The 24,263-nt window shown below is 41.0% G+C and overlaps 2 protein-coding genes across 3 annotated transcripts in view; both read left to right on the top strand.

Annotated features, from left to right (window-relative positions):
• The window catches only part of ALMS1 (ALMS1, centrosome and basal body associated protein), a 73,999-nt gene extending 56,369 nt beyond the window's left edge, over positions 1-17,630 (top strand). For both annotated transcript variants that reach the window (XM_014936040.1, XM_014936038.1), the window contains exons 13-19: positions 2,015-2,129; positions 3,335-3,589; positions 5,698-5,942; positions 7,009-7,192; positions 7,409-7,472; positions 11,651-11,750; positions 17,167-17,630. In XM_014936040.1, the coding sequence (XP_014791526.1) occupies positions 2,015-2,129; positions 3,335-3,589; positions 5,698-5,942; positions 7,009-7,192; positions 7,409-7,472; positions 11,651-11,750; positions 17,167-17,211 (1,008 nt within the window). In that variant the 3' untranslated portion in view covers positions 17,212-17,630. The remainder of the gene's footprint in view (positions 1-2,014; positions 2,130-3,334; positions 3,590-5,697; positions 5,943-7,008; positions 7,193-7,408; positions 7,473-11,650; positions 11,751-17,166) is intronic.
• Positions 17,631-21,167: 3,537 nt separating this feature from the next.
• Positions 21,168-24,263, top strand: part of ADAM33 (ADAM metallopeptidase domain 33) — a 33,410-nt gene continuing 30,314 nt past the window's right edge. Inside the window, exon 1 of the mRNA XM_014966717.1 lies at positions 21,168-21,230. Within this exon, the coding sequence (XP_014822203.1) occupies positions 21,168-21,230 (63 nt within the window). The remainder of the gene's footprint in view (positions 21,231-24,263) is intronic.

Raw genomic sequence — 24,263 nt, 5'->3', positions numbered from 1 at the left:
ATCTGCTGATGTAGTGTTCTTTTTAAAAATACATATAGATACATGACCCACCTCAAATAAGGAGTGAGAGAAAATTGATGGCAAAATGGCAAACTTAATTTTAAAATCCAAATTTTGGTGATTACTGTGATACTTGGCAGAACAGAAGTCAAGAGTTTTTTTGTTTTTTTTTTTAATTTTAGCTGTAAATATCTGTGGTTCAGACACAGATATTTGCTTTATAGCAGAAGGCTTACTCCTAGAGAGACTACTGTATAAATCTTTCAGACAAGTGCTGCATTTTGTAGCTGTTTTTTATGAAAGCCTATTGTCAGCTCTGCTTCCAGAAAACTTGGTTACAGCTTTTTTTATTTATAGATGCTGAACCCATCCCAGAAGGCTTTTATCTATTCCAGTTTCTGTTATTTCTAAAGCACTCTTCAAGCTGCCATCTGGTAGCAGGTACAAAGCTAAAGGTTGTGCTATTCAGCTGCTGAAGGGCTTTGAAAGCACTGCGCTGAATATTCTAGTCCAAATAGGAATGTGCGTGTCAATATTCAGTATTGAGTGGCTGCTTACATTTATTTCTGTGGGCTGATATGCATGTGCATGTAAATGGCTTATCTTGGGTTTTTTTTCCTTACTTTATACTGTCTTCCTTTTTGCTGAGCACATACTCAATTTTGCTTCTGTTCTCTGAAAGAAGATACATATCTACTACATCTGTCTAGTACACTCTACTAGAGTTGAAATAGCTTTATGAAACTAAAAAACCAGTTCTTGCCAGTATGCATGAGAGTAAAAATTGCCTCCTTTTAATGTTGAAATGAAATTATGTTTTTCATTGAAGTGGTGATAGCAGAGGTTCGATAAAAAAGGTAATAAAAAAAACCTCTGTTCATTTCCATAGTGGCTGGCGTTATGAGTTACTAATAGGATACTAATTGCTATGATCAAGGAAAAGAAATCTGTTTCATAATTAAAAATTAAATTCAGCAGAGTTGCAGAGATTGGTTGCAGAGATCTGCACTGTTGGATTTGAAGCCTGGGGAAGCACTGTCAGTTAATTGCTGTTAATAAAGCAATAACCTTCTCTCCATTTTATATAACCAAAAAGCTTGTGGACTAGATGCGTTACACTTACAGAATATATTCTTTTTTCAATGGCTGTAAAGTTATATCATGTCATAAAATTTAGATTCATTTGTTATAACAAAGTTGTGCTGCTTACATCCCTGCAGCTGGAACTTCTGTTTGTGTAAATGGTAAAGATGTGAAACTAGTGTTTTGCCGAAGCCATGATCCGCCACGTGTCTCCTTTTTCTTGTTTTTATTGAATTTAGTTTTTTCCACATGGAGAACTTTGTGTAATGAGGATCTCACGGTGAGAGAACTTCCCATGTTTTGAAAGGACTTTGCTCTTCTGTGCCAATGGGGTAGAGCAATGTGAATGTAAAATGTGAATTTACAAAGCAACATGTTAATCTTTCAAGACAGTTTGTCCCTTCAGCAAACTTAGCAACCTTTAAAGACTTCTGGGTAGGAATTTAGGATTCAGTTTAGATTTTTTCTACTTTCTAAAGTAGAAATATTTCACACACTTTGCAGTCTTTCATGAAACTACAGCTAACAAATGATCTTGCCCTACAGCAAAGGGTTTTTTTAAGTCTGTCTTGTCAGGCCACATTGTCTCATGAACTTTGGACAAGTGAACTGGAGGATGCTCGGCACTGTCCAGAATCTGATCATAGGCAAGTTCTTGCCTACAGAAACCACACAATCTTCTGACTAGAATGGAATGCAGACAGAGCATTGGTGTGTGAGGATCAAGGCAAGGCTGACTGTTGTGTGACAAAGCGCTAAGAGACACTAATCAGCCTGTGATAAACATCTAAATAATAGTAGAATCAAGCTAAAACAAGTAAAGAGTGATGGCTGTAACTTTTTTTTTTTTGCTGTTTAAAACCTGCTTTCTGTTAATTTTGGTTAGTATTTCAGGAATTTCTGTTCTCTTGCATGTTTTTTTTTTTTCTAGAAGGCAATCTCCCTTTCATTGGATTCAACTTCTGCAAGTAGCGGTTCCTGGGGACCAAGCTCTGCTCTTAGTAACAAGCGACGGGTACGGATGCTAAACAAAGGTATCCAAGCAGGTGAGTTGTTGAATTCCAGACTTGTGTTTTCTCTATTTCCTTCTGATACTCATCTCTTTGGAAACCGTTCTCCCAAGTCTGTTGCGTGTTTCTAGTCATGGGTGTGTACACAGAGCATTCTTCAAATTCACTTCAAATGCTTTTAGAGAAAGATGTTACGTTCTAATTAAAATGAGCCATTTCATTTCCTTTCTTGGTCTGCTTGAGTAGTAGCAAGTTTTATTACTTACAAGTTTATCAACCTAAGCTTCTGATCCATTTCAATAGTAAAGGTGGACTAACTGTATTTTTTATATATTGTTTTCTCCGCAAGACATCTGTTACTTGCAGAATACATTTTGTAGGCATATGCTACTTCAGAAGGCAACTGCAGTCTTTCGTGTTCTTCTTGGTAATATTTTGGATGTTATATTCTATTTAAAACATAAGCTGATCCTGGACTGGTGGAGTCCTGCATTTGGGTTTTTCTGGTGGCAATTGTCAGTTTCTTTGTTGCTTTCATTTACACGCCATCATAAGATTAAGTAGTGGCTTTGTTTTATTCATCAGACATATCAATTATTTATTTATTACTGCTTTTTTTTTTTTCATATGCAAGTGGATTGAATCAGAAAACTGTTTTCGAGGCTTGTTTTCAAGATCACATTATGGCTTTTTGAATGTTAGTTGACACCTTCCACTTCATATGTTTCTGTTAAATATTTGTGGTGCTGTGGACAAACCAATCCCCTATAACTAAAACATAGTATTGGATGGGATGTACTGCATAAACTAACAGTTCCAGAAAAATCTGCAATTCGGTTGTCCAAAATGTAAAGCTGTGTGCTGACCTGCCAGTGTGTTTTTCAGCAGCAGATTTGAAGTCAACTCTTCAGACAGTCCATTCAGGTTCCCAGTAAGGGCCATAGCTGGTTCAAGTTTGATTCCCAACCCCATATATATATGCTTGCTTTGCCTGGGGTGCTTGGTTTATACCACCTTAATTTTACTCAGATTATTTTATAGTAACAATCCTGAGTCACAATGAACTCCCCTTGAATTAGAAGTAGGAATATAAAAGATTTTCCCTTTAGAAGGTGGGAATAAAGAAAGTGATCCTTCAGCTTCAAAGTAAAAATTGAGGGTCACCCCCTGAACTATGTGTGTCACACAAGTACTTCCAGCTGTTCTGGACTAAGATGTTACTGCTTTGTTCTTAACTACAGGAGACTTGGAGATTGTGAACAGTGCAACTAAGAAAAACACTCGAGATGTTGGTGTGACTTTTCCTACCCCAAGATCTAGCCAGCCAAATCAACGGCCACAGGAACCCTGGCATTGTGTTGATGGTATTTTTGGAGAGTCAGATGGTATGGTCACAGATCATCAGGCAGCAGGAAGCAAGGATAAGCAGAAGGGACAGCCAGGCAATTTTTTTGTGGAGAAAAGGACGAAAAGGAACAGGCTGCATTTACCACAAGGTCAGTCAAAAATACACTTTCTCTGCAGACCAGAAAAGCTGCCCATCTCAACAGCAACCAGCAAAATATGTGAGGAAGATTAGCTAGGACACAGAGTAGTCTGTCACTAGTACAGTCAGTTCTTACTCTGTTTTTAATAAATGAATTTTTAACAAAAACACTATGTAAAGTGAGCTTTCTGCTGTTTAACATCTTTGTTGGTGACATGGACAGTGGGATAGAGTGCACCCTTAGCCAGTTTGCCAACAACACCAAACTGTGTGGTGTGGTCGACACGCTGGAGGGAAGGGATGCCATCCAGAGGGACGTGGACAGGCTTGAGAGGTGGGCCTGTGCAAACCTCATGAAGTTCAATCAGGCCAAGTGCAGAGTCCTGTGCCTGGGACATAGCAATCCCAGGCACAAATACAGGCTGGGGGGAGAATGGCTGGAGGGCAACCCTGAGGAGAAGGACTTGGGAGTGTTGGTTGATGAGAAGCTTGACATGAGTCGGCAGTGTGCACTGGCAGCCCAGAAAGCCAACTGCATCCTGGGCTGCATCAAAAGAAGCGTGGCCAGCAGGTAGAGGGAGGAGGTGATTTCTGCCCCCCTACTCTGCTCTTGTGAGACCCCACCTGGAGTACTGTGTCCAGCTTTGGAGTCCTCAACACAGGAAGGACATGGTCCAGTGGAGGGCCATGAAAATGATCAGAGGGCTGGAGCACCTCTCCTGCGAAGACAGGCAGAGAGAGTTGGGGTTGTTCAGCCTGGAGAAGAGAAGGCTCTGGGGAGACCTTATAATGGCCTCCAGTACCTGAAGGGGGCCTACAGGAGGGATGAGGAGGGACTCTTTATCAGGGAATGTAGTGATAGGATGAGGGGTAATGGTTTTAAATTGAAAGAGGGGAGATTTAGATTAGATACTAGAAAAAAACTCTTTCCTGTGAGGTTGGTGAGACACTGGAACAGGTTGCCCAGAGAAGTTGTGGATGTCCCATCCCTGGAAGTGTCCAAGACCAGGCTGGATGGGGCTTTGAGCAACCTGGACTAGTGGGAGGTGTCCCTGCCCATGGCAGGGGGGTTGGAACTCGATGATCTTTAAGGTCCCTTCCAACTCTAACCATTCTATGGTTCTAGTGCTGTATTATGATGCCATCTTCAATGAAGCTGTTAGATGCAACCTAGAAAGTAATGGTAGTAAATAGGAAGCAAGGAATAATGCAAGGAAAGATGAATGAGATAGGAATCATGTAGATACTTCATTTTGATTTTCAAGGTAAGGTTCTGTTAAGCTCTGTGTAACCGATCACTGTAAGCTGTATTTAGTGTTTCATGTTCTGAGGCTTCAAAGAACAAGTATTTTTTGGGAGTACTTGAGGGAAGGTTGTGGAACCAGAAGAACTAGACTTGTCTCCCTCTTTTAGCTAGAGTTGCATTTTTGGGCTGACAGTGTAGCTTCCTGACCGGTGTTTTATTTTGGTTTGGTCTTGGTTTTTTGGGTTGGTTTTTTTTTTCTTCCAAATTTCCTGTCAGTCTTCATAATGTCATGATCAAATGTTTAAAAATGTTTTCCTTAGTCATCATTGTTGTTGTTGTAGGGACAAATCATTCTCTCTCATACCAGTTTAATTTAGAAAATTTAGAATATCTCTTCAGAGTACTAGCTGATATATTCAAATCCCTTTATATATGTAAACTGTGAGTAATCTAATTCTTGTATACATATTTAAAATTTAGAAGATGTAAAGCATTTGATCTTCAAAAACATCTATAAAAAACCATAGGGCTTAGAACAGCACAGAGGCTCCTTAAAAATGTGTAGCTGCTGATAAGTAACTATTCTTTCTATACAGAGAGAAACTTACAAACTAAGCCATTTTGTGCCTTCTTAAAAGTATTGTTTGCTAATGACTTGCTGGTTTTCTGACACTTGGCAAAGGAATTATTTTGAAACTACCAAAGGTGTCTGCTATGGAGTCCCACTGTTATTAAACTGAAATGAGTATTAACTGCAGTGTTGGGCCACTGAGTGTGTTTAGGTAAGACCTTGGGCATGAAGGGCCATAGATGGAAAATATCTATGCGTTTTATCTACAAATTTTCATTAACTTTTGTGGTCTTTTTAACAGGAATGTCATGGTTTGTCCAAGCAGAAGACTTGAAATCTGAATCTAGGAAGGAAAACCATTCAAATTTCTTTTCTGGTCCTGGTCCCTCTTGGTTTGAACCATTGACCAGCACAAAGCCTTGGAGAGAGCCTCTCCGAGAGAAGAACTGGCAAGAGCAGCAGCACATCAACATGACTCAGCCAGCAGTTCCAGAAAGACATGCTGAGAACAGGTCCTCACGACCATTTGTGAAGCTTACGCTACAGGTAAAGGCACTCTGTGCTGTAAGGCTCCTGGGATCTCAGTAGGATTTTGGGAGTAATGCTGAATGTTGTGGAAACACATTTTGTGCCTTTTTAGGTGGTTTTTTTTTGGTTGTTATTTCACCTTTATGATCAGTGGATGTCAACATGTTACAGACCACTCCTGCTTAATAAAAAAAAAATTTAAAAAAATATAGCAAACCCAAGAAAACCAATGAATTTGTGAGTCCTGTTTGGTTATGTTAATCTGGTTTTCCACAATATGCTAATCTGTTTGAATTGATCTAATATTTTAGGGGTTAAATCATTTTTCTTCAGGAACTAAAGACTGATGCAATATCAAGTCATACTTGCTTCCATGTAGAAATAATAGTGTGGTGTACATAGTATGTGATTAAAATGGGCTTTAATTCATACAGTGCAAACACTGTATGCATGTGTATATACATACATGCATATACAGCGTACACTTCAGATCAGGTGTGATTACTCCACATCTCTGGAAATATACAGATGTAGCATACAGAAATATTTTTGAAAAAGTTTGTCCACAGCAACTGAAATCTAAGTTAGGAATTGCTAATTTAGGTGCGCTTCAGAAGTTTCATTAAGTTCAGTTGCATCTGCTCATAATCTCAGAGACTGCTATTTGATGGAAATCAACGTGTGGCAATCAAAAGTATTAGGAGAATGGTTTTAAAATTCCACTTCTGATCCAAAATGAATTGCTAATGTTCTATGGACTTAACTTTGTGAACTTTGCTATGATTTTTGGGAAGAGATTTGTGTCCCTCTGGCCAATTATTTTAGCCTTGTTTTCCTTTTTGGCCAGTTAGTTTCCCATTTGTTGACATATAGGTTATTAAATAAATCTCTGAGGATCTACCCAGCATTAAGGATATAACATTTTATATGTTATACCAAATACTACTTTGATGGGATTATTTTTCCATGCTTTGGTAATAGTGTTAAATATTTGATTATTATTGAAAATATATGATTATTCCCTTCCAGTCAAAGGGAGACAGTCTGGCCACTTCAAACTTTGCTTTGTGTCATCCCATCTTAGGAGGCTCTTGCAGTGCATCGCCCTGATTTCATCTCCCGCTCTAGAGAGCGTGTGAAGCATCTGAAGCTTGTAATGGAGGAAAGGAAGATACAGAGTGTATTGCAGTCCGAACGAGAAGAAATATTTAATCCTCCAGAGAAGAGAAAGGGCTACAGGAATGCAAGCCACATGCTGTCTGACAGAGGTACCTCCCTGATTCTGCTCTTTATGTACTATAGGAATTAATGATTTTCCACATTATATTTAAGGGTGTGTGTATTTTCAATAAAAGTGTTACAATTATTTAACATTATTATCTATAAGAATCCAAAACTCAGAAAGGAGTCATATTGTTGAAGTAATATTCTCCGTGGGAAGTAGACTTGTTCACCATTCTCTTATCTCAAAATTTTCCATTTAGGTCTTCTGATTAGAGAAAAAAGAAGAACAATTCCAAAGAGTGAAATGGTTCAAAGATCTAAACGGTAAGCTTAAGAAAATTTTCTTTCGTGTAGATAAGTGATCTGAGTAAATGGGTAGGAAGGATGGATGAATTGTATCTGCCGCCAAAGAATTCATCTTTTTCAGTGCAAGATGTAGGCATTTTATCAGAGGGAGAAAGCACCTATTTAGAAAATCCAAGAAACAAAATCATCTTTGAAAAATGATTTTTGGAACTAAACCTGAGTATTCTGCTGCAGTATCTGCCATCCAAGCACTGCAGCAAACTGTGCAAGTACTGGATCCCAAAAGGAGCAGAAATGTAGGATGTGGGCCACTGGAGCGTCTGTATAGCTTGAAACATTAACAAACAGGTAATTGGTGCAGGAAGTGAGGCATCGTTTCACCAAATGAAAGTACCTTGCATAAGAAGTAGCTACCCTCAAAGGAATATGGAAGATATTTACCCTTGAAGAAAACCACCTTACGATAGATTTTGGGTTATTTTTGACTCAAATAATTAATATATAAAGTGCAGACTAGCAGTGTATTAAAGATTTGGAATACCTGTGCTACAGAGAGAGCATGTGAAGATATAATAAAAAATGGAGTCTATTGCAGCTGTATTCTGAACTGGTAGTGGGGTTGAGAGGAGGTGGTTTGGAAGAGTACCAGTTGAGAAACAACATAAATACTTAAAAGTAAATTAGAGACTCATAAAGTCATCTCTGATAACTTGTAAAGTTACATAAAAATACAATGATACTGTAAGTTATTTAAGAATCAAAACCAAGCAAAGGCCAAGAGTATACTCTGAGGCAAGGGATATTTTAGTATTTGGGATTTCAGCATATATGTAAGTGCTTCGTTGCATTGAAGTTTTGGAATGTACATGCTATATGTGGAGGGTAGGGTTTGTGCTATGTGAAAGCACAATGAATCATAGAATATTCATGGTTGGAAGGGACCCTTGAGATCATTGAGTCCAACCACAAAAAAACCCAAACAAAACCAAAAAAAACCCAAACACCACACGCCACACCCAGACACAAACCTGCGGGCCAGGACTGTTTCACAGCATCTTAATTGTTACTAGCAGTGGGATGAAGTGCACCTCAATGGGTTTGCAGGTGATGCCAAAATGGGAGGACCAGTAACTATGCTGGAGAGTAGGTCTGTAGTTTCTAGAGATCTCTGCAGGCTGGGGGAAGGGGCCAAGAAGAATATAATGAAGTTCAACAATGACAAATGCGAAGTCTCTCCTTGGGACAGAACCCTTCTATCCCCCAAGGACACACCCCATGGCAGTGTTTGAGGACAGATTGTCTGTGGAGACAATGAAATAATTTTTTTATTAAGAAAATGGTGAAGGGCTGGACCAGGACCCGCAAAGGTGGTGAAATCTCCATCATTGGAAATAGTCACTAGTTGACAGGATGAGGTCCGAGCAATCTCATCTAGCTTTGAAGTGAACCCCGCTTTGAGCAGAAGGTTGGACTAGCTGACCAGAGGTGCAGAGGTCCTCATCAGCCTAAGTCACGCTGTGATTCCACAAAATACTTACTGGAATGTGCAATATATAAAATAAACCCCTTGATATATATGCTGGAAGAGTCCAAAAAGAATATTTTATTCTAATAAATTGTAATAAATTTGGCAATTTAAAAGTATTTTTAGGGTGTTAATAGAGAGGTGGCAGAAGTGGTAAATAAGGTAAATATGCCAGTTTCCCAAGGAGTGCATCTCCACATGTTTTAGCTGAAGTAGAAGGATTTGGGTTCAGGTCAGTTGGACAGGGAGATGATGAACTTGTATTTTCAGGACCCTGATTTCATAGTAAGTGAAGTCAGCAGGACTTCCATGGAGACTGATTCAGGCAGTCACACTTGGTGACTTTTTTTTTTTTTAATTCTTGCTGCTGTCAAACTTCAGCTCTCAGTTGGAGCCGAGAAGTAATTTATTCTGTACCATTCTTTTGAAATCCACACCTATAATGACTGCAGAAGTTTTTTTTCTTGTTCTCTGTGAGGATGTAAATGGAATTTCTCATGGCAAATTGGCTAGCAGTAATGAAAACAGTTTTCAATTAATTTGCCTGCAATTCCGCATTGCCCACTTCATGTTCTAAACATTTTTATGGTGGGATGATTTGTGAGGGGAAAATCTTGATCTTCCATTGTGGGGAGCCCTCAAACAGTGAAAGCCTTTAGAGAGTGGTGAGATGGTAGCAAAGCAAAACTCCAAATCTTGGAGGTATCCCTTCCCCCATTCAGTAACACATGCATGGACCTAGCACCCTCTGCTGCCCTACAGCAAAGCATGAGAGGAGTAAATTAAACATCAAAATGTGATTTATTTCCTTTTTTCTATAGCCGTAATGTGGGTAGTGACATTTTTAGAGAAGATGATCTCCTAAGAGCATGTGCAGACAGAGTAGGAAAATAGGGATTCACAGGAAGGTAGGTGTCTGGAAGAAGTGCCGTTGTTGTTGGTTTGGGTTTTTTTGTTGTCTTTTTTTTGGTGTTGGATGTGTATTTGCTTGCTCATCAATTCCGCTGTGAAGTCTAATGGACTGGTAAACACATTTGCGTGCAGGACTGTAGAAGCTACAAATGTGTATGGCTCTCCCTAGCTGATGCTGGTGAATTAGACAGGAGATAAAATTCAGTACTGAGATTTGGATTTGATTCTTGCTTTCTTGATTCTGCCTACTTACGTGTTATCGTACAGCTTCCCATGACTATGTTTTCCAGCTAACTTCTCATCCTTCTCTCCTTTGAAATATGCAAGTGACACCTAACTTGTACTGACGAAATAACAAATGGGTACAAACTGAGGCATATTTGCCTCCGTCACTCTTCTTGCCAGTCTGAAGTATTACTTATTTTCCTGTATCAAGTCAACTGTCAAAGATGCCCCTCCTGGCTGGTGGGATGTATTCATTTGCAATGTTCAAAACGGAGTGTGTTGCAGTACTTTCAGATAACAAGAGTTGAAGGCATAGATGTGTTTAAAAATATTCAAAGTGCCAACAGTAATTATGCAAAGATATGATACTGACATAAGAATGAAATATTCTCTAAAAGAGTACAGAATCACAGAATTGTCATGGTTGAAAAGGACGTCTGAGATCACAGAGTCCAACCGTACACACACAAAAACCCTCTACAATCTTGGCCACTAGAGCATGCTCTGAAGTGCACATCTACATGTTTCTTAACTGCCTCCAGGGATGGTGACTCAACCACCTGCCTGAGCAGGCTGTTCCAGTGCCTGATCACTCTTTCAGTAAAGTAACTCTTCCTAATATCATTGTGCTATTGTGTCTGTAACAAGTTAGTGGATTTTTTTTTTTTTTGGCCTATTTGCTGATTATCAAATCAGCATGTTAAGAAAAGAGAGATCTTGCTATACTCCTGCATGAAATATTACAGGATTGAAATTTTTGAACATCATTCATTCCCACCTCCTGTAAACTGTAATGTTTTTGAAGCTCCATATTTCTTGGTAACCACTGTCATGAAATTAGTAAAGCTTTATGATCTTAAAGGAAGATTTGGGGAAGGCAGTGTGACCACTACACTGCCATCATAGGTGTCAGGTCCCTCCTTTAGATGCAAACCAGACTAGAATAGTGCACTGACTGTACTGAGCACCAGTCCCTATTCAATTCAAAGCATCCCTTGCTCTTTGGTTCTGGTATGGAAGAAGTTCAGCACTTTAGAAGAGAAAGCATTCACCTAAACAGGGCAACACTGTTGAATGCTGAAAATACTGAATTTTTGAAAAGATGCCTAAATAGCTTAATCAGGTTATTCTTGTAATAAGGATTTTACTATTGATGGATAAACTTATCAGCATAACCAGTATGGAAAAGCAATGGGGCTGTTCTGTACTGAAGATATTGAAGCTCCACCTTTTGCAGCTGTATAATCATAGCAGCTCTATGTTCATTTAATGTTATAAATATTGCTTTTAGGAGGTGCTGCTTGTAAGTGAAGGGCATTATGGGATGTGGGAATTTCCGGTATCACAACTGCTATGTATTCCACATTTTCCCTGTGTGACACCCAGGGAAACCCCCAAATAAATTTTTCTATGATGTAGTTGGCCAGTGGCTTTTAACAGAATGTGAACGTAAAACAGAGGATGTTTTTTTTTAAGATCAGTAAGTTCCTTCCTTCTAAGTCACTATTTTTGATTTTTTGTATTTACACTTAAGGATCTATGACCAGCTGCCAGAGGTGCAGAAGAAGCGGGAGGAAGAGAAGAGAAAAATGGAATACAACTCATACCGTCTGAAAGCACAGCTTTACAAAACAGTAGGTATTCTGGTCAAGTATTCATACTGGAGCGTTTTAGAATTTGTTTTCTTTGGGTCATGAGCATTATAGCAATATTTACTAAATATTAATTCTGTGGTATTTTGCAACTTCTAGGTGTTTAGGATATATTAGCATTTAATCGTGGTCAAAGCAATCAAGCTTAACAGAACTTGGAACAAAAAAATCCCCTGACTTAAAATCCTCCGAGCACCTACACATGGCATATGGAAAAAAGATAAAGAAGCATGCTCTTCATTAAAGTATACAACAAAAATCTTGTTGCAGAATCTTGAGGGCATAATAAAGGGGTCATGGAGCATATTTAAAGGAGGTATTCTGTGGAGAGGCTCTTTGAACTGAAGGCTGCTGGTTTTACTCTCATGTACCTTTCCTGCAGATGTATTTAGCTGACATAATTCACAACTAACTTCGCAACTGTAGTTAACAAAGTCTGGAGTCATCATTCTTAATTTTGCTTCAGTGGAGAATTGGCAGTCCTGGTGGCAATTTGTTAAATTTGGGAGCTGCAGATTTCATGATTGTTTGTTCAGCTGATGAGTGTGATCTTACATCTGTCTGGCAAGCTGTAAACTAAACCAGTATCCCTAAGCATGGGTGTGACTGACTTTGAACCACAAGCACTTGTCCAGCAGTTCAAGACCAGTTTCTGTGCTGGGGCCTCACCACACAACCAGCAGGGGAGCAAAGGTGGGGTGAAGACTCCAGGATTTTGGGTAGGCAGGAGAAAGAAGCAGTGGGGTTGATTTTGCTGGGCTACTCTAGGACTATGCTGAGTCCTGGCTCATTCTGCAATGAAGCAGTGAGATACCTGCAGGGAACTGCTTCTGTCCCAGCTAACAACTGCAGCTTATGCTTTTCCTCCCTGGCTGTCCAGGTTGTGTAACGTTTGTTTAACAGAGAGACACAAAGCACAGGTTTAATTAATAGTAGAAAGACTGAAGAACCCTGCGCTAGAGACTCCCCTGGGTTAAGCATGATATGTAACAAAGAAGAGTCTTCTGTCCTTATGCCCTCCCATGTGCACACAATTGTCTAGTATTTCAGTGTAACAAGCAGTATCAATTTATACACAATGATGTGATGAATGTCCTGATAAAACAGAGAAGGCCCACTTGTCCCTTCTGAGAAGTGTGTCTCCAATACTGACCAGTGTATCATTTTTTTGAGCTGTTCTAGGCGTTCGCATGCTTAAGCTTTGTTTTAAGACTTAATAAGAACTAAAAGATGAGAAACAACAGTTTGCAATACAAACACTGAGGTTCTAAGCTGAGTTACCTTCTCGCTCTTTAACTAACCCATATACTATAAAACATAGCCTTCTGGAGAACTCTGGCAGCAGGCAATAAACTGCATTAAAAGCCTTAGTGGTCTAAGGACATGCATTAAAAATTAAAACTGATTTGTTTTCCTCTGCATCTTAATATTGCACTTCCGTTTTTGGATTGCAGCTCTTTCCTGGCTGGGTTGTCCTACCAGAGCTAGAATAATGAGTTTAGTTATTTGTTGGGAACAGCAGTAATCGGATTTTAAAAGTCAGGGCTCATAACGCAATGCATTATTCAGAATACCTACCTAATCTGATTGTGGGCACTTACCACTAGAATTACTTGAATTTGATGATAGGCTTTTGCAGGGTATATTCAGGACATATTTTTTTTTCACTAATCTGAGTGTCTCAGATGCCGATGCAGTAAAGCCTCAAGAGTTAATGAATGCTGGCAGTTGTTGACTGAAGTAGCATAGTCAGCTGGAAGCAGAGAGGGAATCAGATCAGAAGTTTTGTATATAAATGTGTTTGTGATTGGAAGAGGAATGATGATTCATTGCAGTAAATATTGTAATCTTTATGTCTTTGTTGATGATGCGGAATAGCTGTAGTGAGTAGCTGTAAATACAGTGAATGGTTTGTTTAGAATTTGGTTAATGTGTTGCTGAGAGCATCAGTTTCTAAGCGGATCTGATTGTGCATGAAAAAAAGAGGCACAGATTTTGTGGAATGGTTCCAAAGATGACACAGAGTATTAGGAGAAGAAAAAGGCTGGTACAAAAGCTAGACTGAAAACGTGTGTAATCTAGGGTTGTATCACTTAAATAATCTGTAGTACTGTATCTCTCATAGTGCAAAGTTTGTGCGTTGCTGGTGAAGAACAGCAAATCAGTACTCTAGAATAGATATGACTTATTTTAATTGCAGTCCTAGAGGAGTCCTGTTGTGCCTCATAGAAACCTACCAGGGGACAGTTGCTTCCAAGATCATTTGGCATGTATCCAGACAAAGCTCGGGAAAGGAGAGGGAGGCAGACAGTCAACTGCCTTGCTCAAGTTTGTCTGTGGGTCAGTGGTGGAGGTTGAGCATAGTATTTGTATTCTCTGACTCCAAGATCAGTGCTTTGTGGCATGACCTATCCTTAGTGAAACTTCTTTGTCCTGCATTTTTTGGATTTTGACAGGCTAGCAGTGGACATCTTGATTGGGACAGGATGTATTCATGCTCCAGCCACCCCAGAGTGCAGTTTAGTAGGTTAAACTGCTGGCAGAAGTGTGTGCTGAGGCATCCTGTTCTGGAATGTCTGAGGCTTATGCTTGTATTTTCTTGGCTGACTTTCTGCTGTGCAAATGTTAATACCTGGCAGAGGAGCACCAATTAAACAGCTGGGCAAGTGGGGGATGTCTTAAACTGCCAGGCCAATTTGCTTAGCGAAGGAGAGTCTGAGCACTTAATGTCTCCCAGCACCTGTGGCTGAACACTTTGTTTTAATAGGGAAGTGTGCTTATATCCTATGTTTATTACATTTCAGCCACAATGTAATATGGCGCCGGGACACTGGTTGCTTCTGTTTCTGTCACTGATACCAAAGGAGTAGACATGTAAAAGTAAAACTAGGTGCACACCTCAACTAACAGCAGTACAGCTGGCTCTGAGGGTGAGATTATCTAGCAGTACAGTGTGCATGCTGCTTCTACAGGGCGTTGAGGCTCACAGGCTAAGGGTGATTAAAATTAGGGAAAGGAAGCAATGAATTAAACATATACACGCACTCATACCTGTACGTGCATGAACGTGGACAAGTGTTGTTTGCTGAAGCATCCTCACATCAGAATTTAAAGGTATGTTAGGTATAACTGCATATTGATGTAATTTATGGGCTGATGCTTCAGAATTAAAATGAACATCTGCTTCTTAGAAATGTTTTGTGAGGAGAAAACAAACAAACAAAACTGTATGTTTCCAGTGTGAGCAATCGCAGCTACTATGTGGGACACACTGCTCTCTGCAGGCAGTGTGTCTCTCCTCGTTAGATGTAGGGAACCAAGAATAATGATCTTAGTGGCCACGTTGAGGGATGAAATGAAACTGAGTTTATTTGGCGCAAAATAAGCCTCCAAATTAGTGAATGTATATGGACAAAATGTGCTTACATTTTGTAAAGTACAAATGAAAGTGCCCATACAGGACATCGGAGAAGGGCGGGCTGTCGGTGCTTGTTTTAAGGCATTTATGTGCTACAGTGGCAATTCAGGGCAATGCAGTGGGAGGGGAAGAGAGGATGAAATAGCAGTTTTGTCAGCACTGAGTGAAGATGGGATCCGTGTAAGGAAATAGTATGGACTCATATATAAGTGAAAACTTATCAAAATTCCAGTGTTCAAAAGCGACTGAGGGTTCTATAGGCATTCTTAATTTTTCTAATTGTTAAATACTTAACTTTGCTATCTTAATAAAGATATTTTTATCACAGGATGCGCATGGGTCTGGCTGATGTTCTGTCCCAGTATCCCTTTGCTTTTGTACTTTTAATTTCAAATAGAGCATAAAATTATATCAGTCAGATAAGGGAATGGTGCGTGCCCTTTAATTTTGAAAACTGTTTAGTCAAGATCTATTTCTGGTCTGATGGCAGCATAAATCAGAACTCTTTTAACCCCAGTGAAGTGAAAATGAATTTTATGAGTTTATCAGATAAAAGTTTGTCCTATTACTGAGGTTTTTCCATTAGATCTAGTGAGTTTGTAACTTTTGTAAGTAGGGAGCATGGGAGAAACCTCCTTAAAGCTGATCCTCCTTAAATCAATATGTTGATTTATATTCTTCCCTCTACCCCTTAAAAAATATATATATTAGCATTCAGGAACACTAAACTATTCTATTTATGGATGGCACATATCCTTTAGAGTCTATGCAAGATAGGGGCCACAAGGTGTCACTACCCCAAAGGAAAAAGCACATGCTTATAGATGTGTGAAACTCAATTGCCCTTTGCTTCCTGCTTTACAGTAATTTTTTTTTTAATGTTTATTTTTCATCCCCTTGGCTACATTTCCCCTCATGTCAGCAACAGTTAGGTTTTTTTGTTTTGTTGTCACTTCTTGGAAGTGGAGCAAAGAGGGGAGATAGCATCTAATTGCTCACTGGGTTTGCTTATTAGATTGCAAAAGGGCCTGTGAGCTGTAAGGACTATTCATATGTTTTGTGGTGTGAGGCATTTTGAACCCTTCTGAGGCTTCATGAAGTACTGGGGACAGATTCCATGCTGAGGTACATGTCAGCAGCTTTTCTGCTTTTTATATTTATGTATGTAGGTAGAGTACATTCTGTATTGATACATACACTATATATATTATGTGTATATAGTATATACACATATACTGCATGCTCTGTATGTGTGTGTATAAAGAGCTGAGCTGCATGTTGCATTCATCTGTGTGATGTAAAAGGTCATATCAGGTAATGGCTGTATCATTCCCACTGCTGTTAGTAATATATTGAGTTACCCAAAGCTTTTACTTTTATCATACAATTCTATAAAGCCATGTAATACGTATCACAGAATCATAGAATAGTTTGGGTTGGAAGACGCCTTTAAAGTTCATCTAATCCAGCCCCCCTGCAATGAGCAGGGACATTTTCAACTAGATCAAGTTGCTCAGAGCTCCATCTATCCTGACCTTGAATGTTTCCAGGGATGGGTTATCTACCACCTCTCTGGGCAACCTGTTCCACTGTTTTGCCACCCTCATTGCAAACAATTTCTTCCTTGTATCTAGTCTAAATCTACCCTCTTTTAGTTTAAAATCATTACCCCTTGTCCTATCACTTCAGGTTCTGCTAAAAAATTTGTCCCCATCTTTCTTATAAGTCTCCTTTAAGTACTGAAAGGCTGCTATAAGGTCTCCCCAGAACCTTCTTTTCTCCAGACTGAACAACCCCAACTGTCTCAGCCTGTCCTTGTAGGAGACGTGCTCCAGCCCTCTGATTGTTTTTGTGGCCCTCCACTGGAGATTACCCCTTGTGATTCTGTTCAGAAAACTTTTTTACAATATCTTCATGCTTAACATTTTTGATGTTTAGGGGAATAATACTCATCTCCCTTGCTTTGTTTTTATCTTTCAGAAAATCACCAACCGTGTCTTAGGGAGGAAGGTGCCTTGGAACTGATAAAGACCTGTTCAAATGAAGGTGTATCGTGCTTATTAAATGTGCAGCATGAAGCAGATTGTGATGTGAAAAAGATAATGCAGTAAATACTTGTGCAGTGTATGTTTTGTGGTATTTGCTTGTGTAATTTTTTTACCTATATAATCTTGCCATATTTAAGAATCAATAATTTGATATGAATGACAGGTTTTTATATAAATGGCTGGGTTTTGTAGTGGTGTTATGCACTTCCAAAGTAAACATAGTTTGGAAGTACTTGGTTCATAATATATTTAGAACTACCTGATTGGAACAGCAGTTTTATATATTTATTTTAAACTGTTTTTCACAATTATTTTTTTATTTCCTATCTCAATGTAGAAAATTTATTTGTAATGTTTTGTAATGCAAAAACCCCTTAAATAAATAACATCAGATCAGTTTGTAGTAGCTGGTGCAGCAATCATGAAATGCATCTTCGCTGTCCCTATGGTCAACTGTCCTGGTGTGGGGTGGAGCAGAGCCACCTCTCTGTTCAGTGAGAGAGGCTCTCACTTATCCTTGCTGCTGTGGCAACCAGGGTTGGCTGACTGGGTTGTTTAGCCCATGGAGGGGTCACACCTCTGGGGAGGAGTGGACAGGTCAGGTGACCCAAACTGACCAGTAGGGTATTCCATCCCATCATCCCTGCTCAGAATAAAAGCTGGGGGATCAAAGGGGTCAGACTGGCTCTTCTTCAATGGCTTGGCCTCTTCAGTGGCTCTCTTTCTTCAATGACCTATGTCTGAAGAGGACCCTGTCTGTTATTGGGAATCCAGTTCCCATCCGTCGCTGATTCCAGTCTGAAACTTTCCTAGGGCCTGCCTGTGACGTCTCCCTGGGAGCTTGATGTGGTTTTGTATATATTGTATCTATTTTATTATTTCCTTTTTATTTTATTATTAATATTTCATTAAAGTAGTTTAGTTTTCCCTAAACTCATAAATCTCTTTATCTCTCTTCTTCCTTTCCTTGGAGCAAGAGGTAGTGGAGAGCATCTGGTCTTGTCATTGGCCAATCTGGCCCAAACTGCAACAACATCTAAAGAAACCAGGCCATAATCACCTCTTACTCTACCCAACATAGAATTTAAGAACTTAGAAGGTAGCTGTAATGGCTGTTTAAACTGGTGTTATTAGCACCTGAAAGAGTGGAGGAGTCATGACTTCACTGGCCTTTTCCTTGGTTTGCTATCTTTCTGTATGAACCAGAAGTCTAATCAGCAAAATTTTTTATGATGATGGGAATTTTTAAGCGTTGCCCTGGGAGGGTCCCCTTCACTTCATTAGATGCTTGCATGCTGACAGGATACTTGGTTATACACCTAACTAGCATCACCGTGGCAAAAGATGAAATACGAAGATTGTGTTCTTGGTGATAGAAGCATGATAGAAGCGTGAAGCCTCAGTTTCATTTCTTACCACAGGAGAGTTCATGCGATGTGTAAACAGGAAAAGACACCTGAGGAAAGCGTTAAGTGGGTGCGAACAGTGGTTTCCTACTTTTGTACTTAAGATGGTAATAGAAATTTAGTTCAAGGAGCAGCTCTTAACAGTACCACCCAATTGTATGGAGGTGAGGCAATGCTCAGATTTTGACCTCTTGTGTTTACTAAGGATTTCACAGATCATCTTTCACCCTTTGGCTGAACCATCCAGTGGTGGCCATGGTCCAGCTCTGCTACTTACCCCTGGAGTTCACATTGGGGTGTAATGAATCAAATCTTCAAATGATGGGAAATAATGTGATTCCCTTGAAGGTCAGTAGAACTACACTGAATTACACTGAACAAAGATTTGGTATAGTATTTTTCAAACTGTGTCCCGTGCTGGTGGTACCAGCTGTTAAAACAGCTGTTATATCCTACCCCAGAGTCAAGTGTGAGAATATATGCGGGTGTAAAATTTACATTTAATCTGGATGTACTCTTCTTGTCAAAATAGCATGCAAAACAAGCCAGCCACCATAAAATCACAATCTAATATGTTGGAAGGCCATGTCTGGTCTCAGAAATTGGAAGTTAAAAGTGGAGGTTAAAAATAATACAGTATCACATGGCTGTGATAAATCAGGTCAGAGAATGGCTTATCTCTTTAGACCTTTCCGCTCTTCAAAATCTGATTTTTATCTGTTTGCTCCTTCCACTGTCTTGTCCTTGGGATCAGTTTGGATGCAAGTTACTGCTTTGCTTTTGCTCTTCTGGAGATTGAAAGCAGCTGTGTGTTGCTGAAGCAGAAAGTGCTAAACCTTGCTGGTACTGAGATTTCTCATACCTTTGCCTGATACACATATGAATAGACCTTTTTTCTTTGCAACAAGAAATTCAGTTGTCAGAGTCATGACAAGGTGTTGCCTCACTAAGGAAGAATTATTTGCTTCTGTTAAAAAAAATTCAGTCTGGGCACGCTTTGATATATCAGAATGCTTGCTCTGAAAGTTGTGCTTGGATATTTTACCCTGGTCTTGAGCTGCACAAAAAGTTTACACTCTGCTTTATGAAATACTGTAAAGCAAACATTCTCTTTGTTTTGCACACAGCAAGGAGAAAAGAAAGTTTTGTCAAGGAACAGTATGAGATTGTTTGTTTGATTTTTCCTCCCCAGAGGAGTGAGCACCTGCAATTCCAGATGAAATCTGAGAAGTTGTAGCTCCTCCCGAACTTCTGAAAATTAGGTCCCACGTGGCCAGGTTTAAAGGAGGCAGGTGTCCTCCTCAGCCCCGTGCTCTAACAGCGTTATCATCCATTCTTCGCCTGATTTCTTCATGAGGGATGCTGGCGACGCTGACTCTCACCCGTTCCACTACCGCTCCTTGTCATCAGGTCAGATAAAGCTTGTGCTGGGTGCAAAGCATCCGATGTTTATAGTTCTGTGGAAGGAGGCTGTTGACATTTGGAATCATTGGTTCCAACACACAAAACTTCTTTCCAAAAACTCAGGAAATTATGCTTGTCTTATGTTGGTTCCGGAGTGGAGTCACATCTCCTTAATCCACTGCTATACAAAGACTTTTAGGGTAAGTTCTGCAAATCTTGGGAAGTTTAAAGAGGGCAGAACTATTTCTTTTTTTTATTTAACCCTACCCGAGCAGGCTTTTGTTATCAGCTAATCAGAAGTGTGCTTTGTATAACATTTGTCACGCCCACCCTGAACCATGATTATTGTGTGGATGCCAAATGCATGATTAAGTCTCACCAAAAGGCTGGTTATCGGAGCTGCTATCTCAAAGGCTGGGAAAGGGCAGCACAGTTGTCTGCTGAGTTGTCTCCAGAAACTGAAGGCAGCTTTGATCTAGCACTGTCATTGTTCATTCGTACCTTGTTCATCACCAAGTGTACAGAATGACTGGTCTTTGGCTTTGGACTGCCTGTAGATGTGCTGCCTACGAGCTGAACTTGAAGTGGGAAGAGTGATGGATGTGAGGGTGAGGTGGACAAGGCAAGAGAAGAGGGGTGTCAAAAAGCTACTCTATGCTTTGAAAGGTTCCTTATTTTAAAAGAGGAGGCTTGTTAGCCCATAATTTCCACTAGTTGTACCTTTTGTATTCCATCCTGATGGACCTTTTATAATAACATGGAAAGTTCTTTAGTTCTTGGTGGATGTTTTTGGAGTCCTTTCTATGGAGAACCAGTCAAGTTAGCAGTCTGCTGCATCAGGCAGTGATGGTGGAATGCATGAGGAGCTTGAGCAGATGCTGTTTGGGACATGTTCTCTCATCATGGGTAACTGGAAAGATCACCATGAAACCAATTGCAAGGATGATGTAAAAAAAATATGTTGGAGTGCGGAACTTCCTTGGAAAAGCAAAGTTCCGCACAGAATATAGTGGTGTTACTGTGCGTGTCTAGTTATGTCCTGGTCTGGAGAGGTTGGCTCCTGGAGGACTGCTTCCCTGAAGGACTTCTGCTGCCTGCCTTTGTCGGTTGTGCCTGTAGGACAATGCAACTGAATGACTTTGAAGAGGAGGAGACTGAAAAGGAGATTTGCCCTGTGCAAAAGCAGGTAAGCCGATGGCTTCCGCTTATCCGTGAGAGCATCCTGGTTTGTAATTCACTATAATTCACTTTTCCTGAAACAATACCCTAATGAAGAAAATACTTCCTGACTGGCTGTTCATTAGTCCAGAACAAACTTTAATCCAGTAAAGAAGAACCTAATATATTGCTTCCTTTATGCTGCGTTTATTAGTTGGCCAGCTGGGTGGCTGTACTTCTGTAAAGTGTAAAAGTGTAGCATGAAGTCGTTGGACCTGGTGGTCGCAGTCCTGGGGAAGGAGTTCAGCTGAACTGCTGTAAATGGAAAAGACACGATTCTTTCACACAAGTGAGGTTTGAAAGTCAAACTTTTATTAATATTTTTCTCCCTACATCAGCAGATAAACTAAATTCTCCAGGCCAAATTAGACCCTGCGGGAGGGTAAATGACCGCCGCATGACAAATGAAAGCCATGTTGATTAATATTCTTCTGGAAGGCACTCAAATTCCACGGTGATGAGGACAGTTGTAAGAGGTCTTGATAGGGGAGAAGAGTTTATTTATTTTTTTTTTTAAATACAATCTAATTTTATTCATGTACTCCTGTGTCTCTTTCTAGCTTTATCAGAAGCCACTTCAAACTTGCCTTCATGATGCAAAACAAAGGAGAGACTCCAGCTTATTTTCCCCGAAGTTGTGTTGGCTCCTCCACCCGAGTTTGATTCGGTACGTCCTGTGAATCACTCTGCTGTAGGGGGCCTGCTGCTGGCTTCTGCCAAGTCCCGTTGAGTCATCTGCTGAGTGGCCAGCCCTGGCCTTCCCCTGGTTAAGAGTAAGTCTTTTGGACTCTGAGACTTGCTGGTTGGATCTGGAGCATGTAGCATGTCAGCTACCTCCGGAACGACTAAGCGTGAGTTCCTGTGGCATTGTGTGCGGATTGAATAGTCATTTTAAAGGGAGATTATGTGATATTAGGTCTAAGGAGACTTTTTTTTTGGGGGGGTCTGTCAAGGCACAAGTTTTTATGAATGGCATAGAGTTGTTTTACTACGTTATAACTGTCCTTGTCCTTTGCAGAAGGACCCATAGTAGGCTAGGACTGTTCATGCTGACAACATAGTCATGGAAGACCCAAAGTGCAGGTGGCTGGGGTCTTCCTGAGCACACCTCCTGTGCTGGTGTGACTCGATGTGCTGGTGAAGAATGAGTGCCTGGGAAGACAAGAGCATGCTGGAAATAGATACCGGGGGCTCTCCCTGTCTTTAGTTCCATGGTTATGAGTGATCCCCTGCCCCTGCTTCACATGTGCTGTTCTTGGCTTACACCAGGATGCAGAAATCCCTGATCTTGGCCTCAGCTGCCAGGCTGCGTGACCCAGCTGCAGACCATAGTTGGATGCCAAAGGTTCTGTAGGCTTTTGTCAGCAGAGATATCAAGTGATTGAGTCTGTAGACAGGGGAAAGAACGCCTGTTCCTTTGCACAGAAAGGCCTTTTATAAGCTGCTCTGGATAACCACCAGCCATTTTGATCCCCAGCCCCGTGTAGGGCCATGTACTTCTCCATGGCCAGTGGCTACACTCAGGTTCCATGTGCCAATGGGAAGCAGAGAGGCTTCTGCCTTCACCTGCCCCGAGACTGTGCTACTTCCAGTAGTTCGCACCGATTGAGAAAATGGAGGAATGAGGGAAAATGTCATGTAACACGTTAGCGGTGAAGCTATGCCATGGTGATGGGCTGCTGGGCAAAGACTGGAGCCTGTCAGCTGCCCGGGGTTTCCTCTGTCTTATGGTCCCTGCTCCATCCCAGCCCCTGGCTCACCCCTCTCCAGCAGTCCTGGCCACCAACTGCCCTTTCTTGGAAAGGCGTTTGCAGCGCTCAGCAGCTCTGCACAGCCTCGTTCCTCTGGACCTTGCTGCTGCTGGTTTCCTGGTGGCTGAAAGCCATCATTTGAATCTCTCCTAGTTGTGTGCCAGGCTGCTGATTTACAGCTGCTCTGCTGAGCTTCCACTGAGCTGCCTGCATCCAAGAAGGGACGACAATGCCCTCTCTTTCTCACCACGATTCCACAGGTTTATTCTTTGGAGTGACTTTATTTTTTGCAGTGTTTGTCCTCTCATGGAAGTGTTGGGACCTGCACAGCCCCTCCATGGTGAGCTTAGGCAGGAGAACATCTTCAAGCTTCAGGAAGTCCTTCCTAGTGCTCTACAGATCTTGGCCCAGAAAGGGTGGAAGATGCTTGAATGAACTTGTGGGGAAAGTGAGGTGTTGCTAAATGGCATTAACCCACCTGAAAAACACTCTATCTGAGGCTAATGGGTGCTTGAAGGTTCTGCTGAGCTGGGGAAGACTCACTAACTCTGTCCAGATGTTTGCATCTGCTGGTTGCATATGAGGGCCCTGTTAACAGGACCTCAACACACATTTGAGTGCCAGGAAGGCTCTGACTGTGCTGCTGCCCAGGCTCCTCTCTTTATGTTGGGAAACCCCAGAAAAGTCCCCTGTCCCTTCTTCTGCTGAAACGTCACCTTGGACAGACTGATTCACGTAAGGGTGTCTTGCAGTTTTTGCCACTTTTAAAGTAAAATCATTCACAAAGCTTTAATTACTAGTGTTAATCGATATAATTATTATTATTATTAGGGCTGTTGATGAATCCTTGCCCTGAACTCGGGAGAAGAGTTAGGTGACCTTGGGAAAGGACCCGAAAGGGCTGAAGAAATATCAATTTTAATAACAATAACAAGAGTGGAGTGTACTGAGGGGCACGGAGGCATCTCTGCTCCGTCTCGCCCTGGTGGGGATGGATGGGGTTACTAATGGCCTTGCCCCTCTCCCCTTCCTTGTGCAGGCCGCCTCTCGGGGTAGCGGCGGTGGCGGGGGGACTCCTGTGAGGGAGGGAGGGGGGCTGCCGGCGGCTGCGGCGGGATACCCCGGCGGGGGGAGCCTGGGAGCAGCAGCCTTCTCCTCCGGTCTGGTTTTCATTAAAGCCGCCCGGCTGGGCCAAGAAACACAGCAATAAATAAAAAGCGAACAATGCCGGCCCCCTCCCTCCCTCCCTC

Source organism: Calidris pugnax, unplaced genomic scaffold (genome assembly GCF_001431845.1).
Source record: "Calidris pugnax isolate Ruff unplaced genomic scaffold, ASM143184v1 scaffold14, whole genome shotgun sequence".
Classification (NCBI taxonomy): domain Eukaryota; kingdom Metazoa; phylum Chordata; class Aves; order Charadriiformes; family Scolopacidae; genus Calidris; species Calidris pugnax.
Note: the sequence above shows the minus strand (reverse complement) of the source record. Positions and strands in the feature narration are given on the sequence as shown.